General features: G+C 44.4%; 4 protein-coding genes across 4 annotated transcripts; 3 read left to right on the forward strand and 1 right to left on the reverse strand.

The window, feature by feature from the left end:
* Positions 1 to 16: 16 nt before the first annotated feature.
* Positions 17 to 1,750, forward strand: LOC115562282 (uncharacterized). Its single transcript, XM_030383476.2, has 5 exons — positions 17 to 346; positions 403 to 526; positions 583 to 933; positions 1,260 to 1,564; positions 1,637 to 1,750. The coding sequence occupies exons 1-5, from the start codon at positions 57 to 59 to the stop codon at positions 1,701 to 1,703; spliced, it is 1,137 nt and encodes a 378-aa protein (XP_030239336.1). The 5' UTR covers positions 17 to 56; the 3' UTR covers positions 1,704 to 1,750.
* Positions 1,751 to 1,757: 7 nt separating this feature from the next.
* On the forward strand, positions 1,758 to 4,740 carry LOC115562277 (uncharacterized). Its single transcript, XM_030383462.2, has 5 exons — positions 1,758 to 2,024; positions 2,081 to 2,338; positions 2,604 to 2,936; positions 3,002 to 3,330; positions 3,395 to 4,740. The coding sequence occupies exons 1-5, from the start codon at positions 1,866 to 1,868 to the stop codon at positions 3,483 to 3,485; spliced, it is 1,170 nt and encodes a 389-aa protein (XP_030239322.1). The 5' UTR covers positions 1,758 to 1,865; the 3' UTR covers positions 3,486 to 4,740.
* LOC108657172 (methanethiol oxidase) lies at positions 3,163 to 5,721 on the reverse strand. Its single transcript, XM_030383461.2, has 6 exons — positions 5,654 to 5,721; positions 5,404 to 5,567; positions 4,870 to 5,339; positions 4,317 to 4,809; positions 4,124 to 4,249; positions 3,163 to 4,066 (listed from the first exon to the last, which is right to left on the reverse strand). Exons 1-6 carry the CDS (start codon positions 5,664 to 5,666, stop codon positions 3,872 to 3,874), a joined length of 1,461 nt encoding a protein of 486 aa, XP_030239321.2. The 5' UTR covers positions 5,667 to 5,721; the 3' UTR covers positions 3,163 to 3,871.
* Positions 5,722 to 6,401: 680 nt separating this feature from the next.
* Positions 6,402 to 7,851, forward strand: LOC108658580 (3-oxoacyl-[acyl-carrier-protein] synthase, mitochondrial). Its single transcript, XM_018111243.3, has one exon. It carries the CDS (start codon positions 6,474 to 6,476, stop codon positions 7,776 to 7,778), a length of 1,305 nt encoding a protein of 434 aa, XP_017966732.2. The 5' UTR covers positions 6,402 to 6,473; the 3' UTR covers positions 7,779 to 7,851.
* The last annotated feature ends 100 nt before the right edge of the window (positions 7,852 to 7,951 follow it).

A 7,951-nucleotide genomic window follows, 5' to 3' on the forward strand; every position in this document is an offset into this window, starting at 1 on the left:
AGTTCTCTTTTCCATTCCCATTCTCCCTTTAGCATTCGGTCTTCAGTTGTCTTTCAATGGTTGCATCGAGTAGTTTGTTTGCTGAGCAGATCAGCTGGCGCAACTGCAATGAGCTGTTGCATCCGCATAGCTGCCGGCGTGCCGCTTGGCAGCATGTCTATCGGTTTGTCTGGTCGAACCTCAAGTATTATCTGCCCATGTTCGTCCTGGATCTGCTGAAGCAGGCGTTGCGCGGCAATCAGCAGCTGCTGCACTCGCTCCGCAACGCAATGTGGTATTACGGCCAGTTGGTGTTCGGTGGCCTGGTCACTGGTTGGCTGTCAGCCAGCTTCATTTGCTTGCTGCGGTAGGCATCGGCTGCTCTTCGCTCTTTTCTTGATAATCCCATCTGTGTCTCTTCAGTCATCTGCTGGGCGAATTCCGACCGAACACGGTGGTGTTTCTGCCTGCCGTCTTGGCTGGCGCTTTCGATGCGCTCTTGCCCATTCGTGTGAAGCAAGTGCATCACACGGCCCTCTTTCAAGCTGTAAGTCAGCTCACCTGTGCACCTGGACCTACTGCTCCTCCATTCTACTCTTTCAGCTAATCGAAAGCCTGCTGCTGCAGCGCTCCAATCCGCTGACCAAGGCGCTGGGCACATCTCTCTGGCGTCAAACCCTGCTCTTCATGGCCTGCAGCGCCGTCATCATGCTGGGCAAGCAACGGGAGTGGCACAAAGGTTTCTGGTTCGTAGCACCCGATTGCTTGCAGTCGCTAAAGAGCTTAAGTCCCATTCAATATGTCGTTCAGGGCGTGCGTAAGTATTTGCTCATTGGGCTCGCCTTGGACATTTTCAAGGGCTTGATAAGCTGCATCAAGACGAGTCGCTGGCATCTAAAGCAGTTCAGCTTGGAGTCTATGGCCTGGCTGGGCTGTTACGTGGGCATCTACCGGGTAAAATACATGATTATTCTCATATAGATTATTAACGTAGAAGATGTGGATATTTTTGGTAGGGCATATGCCTGCTACTAGAATCCTATTCAGTTGCCTGAGCTCCGTCCTTCATATATCCATTCCTCCATCTCATGCCCATTCATCCGTCTATCTGTGGGTTTTTCTTTCTTTGCTCACAACGCTCTTATGTAGACATACTTTTTATCACCCGTCTATCAACCCATTCAAGTGCTGACTATTTTCTCCTACGGCCTGAGGCCAGACACCTTATCACCTTTGTTTGCATTCGCAACTGCATAATAATGCGATTTGCATTTATTTAGACTAGCTTATGCTATATGGCAAGCAGGACGGATGTCAGCCAGACCCTACAGCAGATCGTGTCCAGTTTTCTGGGTGGGCTCAGCTTTGTTTGTTATCCGAAGTTGACCATCTTGAGCTATGCCCTGCTGGAGGCGGGCCGCTCGCTGTGGGGCAAGTATCGCCGGAAAAGGCATAGATCTCGATTTGGCTATAGCGAACTGGTCTTTCCCCTGGTGCTGGCGTATCTGATACACACCTATGCCTTCTATCCGAAGAGAGTCAGCGCTCTTGCGAGCATCATTATCGACAGCACGACGGGCAATTAGTAAGTTTGCTGAGAGTTTGAGAATTTGTGTTTGTTGCTTCTCAAGATTTGTTTCCCTTTCGTTCCGAGCAGCGCCGGAAATATAAGCAGACGTCTGCAACATTTACAGCCGGCTGGATGGCATGGCAAATGGATTTAATTATAATTTATAATGCAATTAGCCATAAAAATAAATATATATATAAATGTATCTATGGAATTTGCATAATAACCTTCTATTTGAACCGCATCAGCGGCTCGGGTGGAGTTTGAGTGTCTCAGGTGTGGGAGTCAGTCGCACTGGAGATGTGCCTGTGGCAAAATGGTTGCTCCCAGCAAGCTATTCGGATATCCGATGAGTCATGTACACTGCGGAAATATTATCCACAGCCTGCCCAATCAGAGCTGCACGCAGGCTCTGCTATGGAACATATACCGAAATCATGTGTCCAGTGCCAAATACTATTTGCCAACATTGGTGGTATGTCTATTTGCTGATCCGACATGGATGCTATGCTCAATATTATTTCGCTGCAGTTAATGCCGTTACTTTTGAATTGTCGTCGACTGACCAAGCGTCGGCTGTGGTCCACAGCGAGAAACTATTTGGAAACTACGTTTTTTGCCTCCATAATGAATGCGCTTAGCTTCTATTTGATTTGCGTTTTTAGGCGTCTTAATGGACGTTTCGTTTATCTATGCACACCAGGTCTATCAAATTACCTGGCAGCGCTCATCAACTGGTGGGCACCACCCAAGGTGTTGCAATTCTTTAGCACGGGCATAACTCATGCGGTAAGTGTACATTTTGTTACAATGATATAATGGACATATCAAAATGCCTTATGCCTTATTTAAAAGTAGCGCCAAATAAATTTCCCTGCGTAAGAATTACTTCAAATTCACAATTTCAAAGATCTGCTACAATTTCCCAAAATTCAAATTTAAAAGTCCCAGATGTGGGAGGAAAATATCCTAATTCCCATCATGGACAATCTGTTCCCATGGCCTGCACTTTTTTTGATGCTGTGTACATTTAAATAATCTTTCCTCATTTAAGGCTATGGAAGCCGTGTTGCGTGAAATGAATGCGGGTCTGGTGCGATCTCGACCTGCTCAGACGGTGCTATTCATGTTGTCGTCGCTAGTGGTGCTACGACAGCAGCAGAAGCATTTATACTCTGGTTTTTGGTTCATCAAACCTAGCTCGATGACTTTGGATTACAGCAAGTGGCCTTTATTACGTCGCCTTAAGCAAGCTTCTTTGGAATTGGCAACATACTTTGGCATGGGTTTTACCATTGACTTGTTTAGTGTGTTAATGAGCCTGAAGCTTAAAAAGTTAAGGCTGAAATCAACTAGCTTTATTGTAACCTATATAGGGCTTTACAAAGTGAGTATAGCTGACTGCGAAGTCTTCATTTTGCTCAAATTTAATTTAATTTAATTTAATTTTAGATAGTTCAAGTTCTATTCGCGGGTGTACTGGAGATGAAGCACCTCAATTTATTGGCAGCCTTTGTCAGTGGCGCTTCATACGGTTTGTTCAGCCATGTGCCCTTCAGCTATATGTGCTTCGCCGTGGTCATTGCCATTCAGGCACTGTATAAAGAGCTGTGTAAAGTCGATGTTAGCCACAATAAGCGACTCGCTGCCTTGCTATCCATGCCCTGGGCGAAGCTACTCATCCCGCCTACGAGTGCATATTTGGCGAACTGCATGTTCTACAAGCAACATCTGCTAAGTGGCTTGGCCAAGTCTTTTATGGACGATACGTGCGATAAAAAGTGGGTATGCCTATTATCATAAATTAAACATATCATTGACAAATTATATTTTAAATTATTCCAGCGTAAATCGTATATATACTTTAATACAGCTTCCCCTGGAAACAATATTTAATAAGACTAAAGGTGGGCCACAGCCGAAGTTCTTTTTTTAGTTGAAATCAAAAGATCGAGGGACTCTAACCCGCTATTAGCTGTAACAAATTTAAAACGGTTAAAGATTAGATTTAAATACTTTTTCGAACCGGTTGGGTGGCGTGTAGTTGCCACACTGTTTTAAACTATATTATCGTCAAATTGCGTTGCCACACTGTTATCAAAAGTATAAGCATATTTAACTTAACTGTAACTAATTTTTAAATTAAAAAGTTTCTCGCAGCCAATAAAATTATCTAAGGCATATTTATACATAGGTATGTATATTACAGTGCGAGAATCGTTAAGTTTACCCGTCTAGAAACAATTAATTTTACGTTATGTGAATAAAGAGTATTTAAAATACTTTTATTGCGCAGCTTAGAGGATTTCATTGTTTTTGCTTTTAAGAATCTTTGGCTAGCCAAATATCTGAGGTACAATCTCCACCTGGGTAGCGCATCTCATGCGGAAGACTGGGTCCATAGGGCTCCTTACCAAAGTCAACCAGGAAATCCTTATTCAAGGTCATCCCGCCATTGACCATATCGACATCAATAAGGACCACATGTCCGCCCTTAGAAGCCATTTTTGGATAGAACTGTGAAAAATAGAACTTAATGAACTGTCAATTGCGAAGCCTTCAATTGCTTTGCACCTGTTTGTCCCACGGTGAATATAGAGAGGAGGAGACATATAAGCGTTTGCCATCCAGAGAGAGCTGCATCATCTGAGGACCTCCTTCCAGACGACGACCCTTAATAATGCACGGAGGCGGCCTTTCCTGCACCATATCAAATTATATAAGGCATTATATAGAACATAGATTTAAAAATAAATATAGGGCATACGGTCAATTCCTTATCTTCCTTTACGATCACATTTGGCAGATCGCTGCATATGGCGCCTCCTAGCCAGATACGCGACACGAGTTTGGGTTGATCCGGTATGCTTATATCGTATTGCCTCACATCGCCATGCATCCAACAGTTGACATATAGGAATCGGTCATCCAATGATATTATAATATCTGAAATCATACCACCCATCTCGGAGGCGACGCCACTGCCCGTATCGACGAGCTTAGTGGGTATATCAATGACTTTCTTCACATCAAACTCATCAGAGTCGGCTCTCTTCTTGAAATAGAAGACTTTGGCATACAAGGCGCATCCCACATAGCCATCCGGACGCTTCGGATCGTGTAGGAATCGAACCTCCAAAGGTGTTGTGCCCTCCACACCCAGATCGACTGTTTGGTACAGGGTTTGCGTGGACCATTTGTAAAAGTTGAGCCTACAGCCATACTGTGTCATATCCTCTAGATCTTCGTTTTTCCAGCCACTATAAATGAAGGATATAAAGCTGATCATAACTGATCATGGATGTCCCATTCAAATTTACCGTCTAAACTTATTAGGTGCTCCCCATTCGGTGGATACCATAACATCGTAGTAGGGCTGATACCAGAAATCGTAGCCGCAAAGTGCTTTACGATCGCCCTTTGTCCAAGTACCAACACAATTGAATTCAGAATCAAACAGAATAAACTCTCCCTTGGCATAGCCCTCAGCATCACCCATCACAGATATCATGATATTTCCATTGGCCAAGCAGTGGGTCGTGTGCGGAGCAGTTACATTATGCTTCTTGAGCACTTCTCCGTCGATGACCTTGACAATTTCCGGTTTACGCGGATCGATAGCCACATCCAGAACGTAAATAAAATCGGAATTCAAGGCTGGTAATATCAGCCGATTCCTCTTTGGCACACTTTTCGCATTGTTGTCCACATAGTAGCAGCTGGAGCAGGCATTCCAGCCGGAGTGGTGCAACTCGTTGCCTTTGCGATTCGAAAAAGTGCGATGGACAACCTAGTTATGCAAAAATCTTATAATACAATAACAGCAAATCAAACAAGTAATTCTATTTGCTTACCTGGCTATAAGTGGGACTATCAGGGTCCACATCGATTGTTGATAGATAGTCGCCATGCGGCTCATCCAAGTTGGGTTGAATTGTCACCGTGTACAGTAGTTTCTCCCTAGGTCCGTTTTTCAAGGCATCCAATGGTGTGGCATAGCCGGGTCCATGGCAACAAGCTAAAGAGTGAATAATGTTAGCAAAAATATACAAAATAAAACAATAATAAACGTAAGTTATCAGCGGAATAAATAATGAGCCCTGCCTTCTGTCGACATCTTCAAACTATTTTTCTAAGTACGTCGTCGTTGATCAAAGAACAGAACAGCACTGGAACTCACAAGAGTGTTTGCCTCCATATATGTATACATACATTTGTATACGGTATATGCGCATAAGCTATCAGCCGGTTCTGAGTGAGTTTTTAAAAGAACTTTGCATTTGATCAATTTTATTTACTGCCGGCTCTCTCTCACTCTCACTGTCGTTTCCCCTCTTTCTCTACCTCTATCATATGAGAACAACCACTTCAAGCATGCTCGTGTATCTACTATTATGTTTTGTTTTTCTTTATCTTATCAAATATTTATACATAGCACCTTCCTCAAGTCGAATATTGTTGTTTACTGTTAAGTAGCGTCATTAAGTGATAAATATGCTTTAATCCATATTGGATTCATCATGATGATTAAGCATCATATATGTATGTATGTATATTCGAGAAAACAAATGTGTTAAAATTAGTATTCATTATCAGGTTGTTATTAAACAAAAAGTATTTAACTTTTTTACAACTACATTTTTTTTAAAAAATTATCAAATGTTTTTAAAAAACTTTATATTTATTTCTATATTTTTCTTTCCTACATAATTATTATTCCATACATATGCATAATTTTATACTTAATTTAGCTAAAGCTCATTCAAACACGATACTTATAAAAGTAGCACGACGCATCGTGTCACGTAAGCTCACGGAGCGCACCCATCCTCAGCATGCGGCATTTGTTGAAAACTCTGGCAGCGCCGCACTGTCTAATCAGCTGTTGTTCGTATAAATTTTCTGTTACTTTTGCCGTTATAACATGCGTTTGATATCGCAAATACGGAGAGCATCAACGCAAGCGGCACGCCGGCGTGTGGTTATAACAGGCAGTGGCGCAGTTACACCACTGGGTAATAATGTGTCCGAGTCGTGGCAGCGTTTGCTGGCGGGCGAATCCGCAATTTCCAAACTGGGAGCGGAGTTCAAGGGCCTGCCTTGTCAGGTGGCGGCACAAATACCAAAGGAACGCCTTCAGATAGACAAACATCTGAGCAAAAGTGATATCAAACTCATGAGTCCTGCCACGCAGTTAGCTATCATTGCAGCCGATGAGGCTCTAGCCGCCGCAAAGCTGAAGCCCAACGAGCTGAGTGAAGAGCAGCGGGAACGTTTTGGTGTCTGTGTCGGCATGGGCATGTTCGATCTGGCCGAGGTGTATGGAGCATTTCAGCAGCTGCAGCGCGGCTACAATCGTGTCAGTCCTTACTTTGTGCCTCGCCTGCTGCCAAATATGGCGTGTGGACACATCAGCATGCGACATGGCCTGCAGGGACCAAATCATTCCGTGTCAACAGCGTGCGCAACCGGCGCACATGCCATTGGTGATGCCCTGCGCTTTATACGGAACGGCGATGCTGATCTCATGCTAGCCGGCAGTGGAGAGGCCTGCATAGACCCCCTATCGATAGCCGGCTTTTGTAGGCTACGCGCCCTCAGCACGACGTTCAATGATAACCCCGCCGTGGCCTCGCGACCTTTTGATAAAGCGCGTGACGGATTTGTGATGGGCGAGGGTGCTGCAGTGCTGCTTCTAGAAGAGCTGGAGCATGCCCGTGCTCGCGGTGCACCCATATTGGCCGAGATACTGGGCTATGGCTTGTCCGGTGATGCGCATCACATTACGTCGCCTAGCGATGATGGCGCCGGCGCAACGTTGGCCATGAAGCGTGCCATCGCAGATGCCGGCGTCAACGCCCAGGACATTAGCTATGTCAATGCCCATGCCACATCCACGCCCACCGGCGATCGTATTGAGGCGCATGCCATTGGCCGTGTCTTTGGCGATCATTTGGCCAAGGTGTTTGTCTCCTCGACCAAGGGTGCACATGGACATCTGCTTGGCTCCTCAGGCAATCTGGAGGCGCTGTTTGTAGTGCACGCGTGCGCAGAAAACCAATTGCCGCCCTCGATCAATGTTGATCACCTAGACGTGGATGTAAACGTAGTGACCAAGTCGTGCAAATGGTCAGAGGATCAATCGGTACAGCGCATTGCGCTCAAAAACTCCTTTGGCTTCGGTGGCACCAATGCCTCCCTCTGCATTGCCAGCTACACTGGAAAATAATATCTATTTATGTAAAAATACAAAAACTTGTTATGCCCTAATTGTTGCTTGTAAATAAATAATATCGATTATAGTTTAGCATTATTTTTGTTTTTTTTTTTTTAGGAAAAATTTTTAAGTTTTAAAACTTTATTTGGAAAACTTTTCGGTTTCTTGTACCCCCGTCCCAAACC

This window comes from Drosophila navojoa, chromosome 2, assembly GCF_054131105.1.
Source record: "Drosophila navojoa isolate 15081-1374.11 chromosome 2, UAZ_NAV_1.0, whole genome shotgun sequence".
Classification (NCBI taxonomy): domain Eukaryota; kingdom Metazoa; phylum Arthropoda; class Insecta; order Diptera; family Drosophilidae; genus Drosophila; species Drosophila navojoa.

What these genes read in the sequence shown, in the direction of transcription:
- LOC115562282 (XM_030383476.2), top strand. Translation starts at nt 57, where the DNA reads ATGGTTGCATCGAGTAGTTTGTTTGCTGAGCAGATCAGCTGGCGCAAC. An exon ending in AGCTTCATTTGCTTGCTGCG is followed by an intron (nt 347 to 402) that starts GTAGGCATCGGC and finishes GTGTCTCTTCAG; the next exon opens with TCATCTGCTGGGCGAATTCC. An exon ending in ACACGGCCCTCTTTCAAGCT is followed by an intron (nt 527 to 582) that starts GTAAGTCAGCTC and finishes CTACTCTTTCAG; the next exon opens with CTAATCGAAAGCCTGCTGCT.
- LOC115562277 (XM_030383462.2), top strand. Translation starts at nt 1,866, where the DNA reads ATGGTTGCTCCCAGCAAGCTATTCGGATATCCGATGAGTCATGTACAC. An exon ending in ACTATTTGCCAACATTGGTG is followed by an intron (nt 2,025 to 2,080) that starts GTATGTCTATTT and finishes ATTTCGCTGCAG; the next exon opens with TTAATGCCGTTACTTTTGAA. An exon ending in GACGATACGTGCGATAAAAA is followed by an intron (nt 3,331 to 3,394) that starts GTGGGTATGCCT and finishes AAATTATTCCAG; the next exon opens with CGTAAATCGTATATATACTT.
- LOC108657172 (XM_030383461.2), bottom strand. An exon ending in GCACCTAATAAGTTTAGACG is followed by an intron (nt 4,810 to 4,869) that starts GTAAATTTGAAT and finishes CTTCATTTATAG; the next exon opens with TGGCTGGAAAAACGAAGATC. An exon ending in ATTCACCGTGGGACAAACAG is followed by an intron (nt 4,067 to 4,123) that starts GTGCAAAGCAAT and finishes TATTTTTCACAG; the next exon opens with TTCTATCCAAAAATGGCTTC.
- LOC108658580 (XM_018111243.3), top strand. Translation starts at nt 6,474, where the DNA reads ATGCGTTTGATATCGCAAATACGGAGAGCATCAACGCAAGCGGCACGC.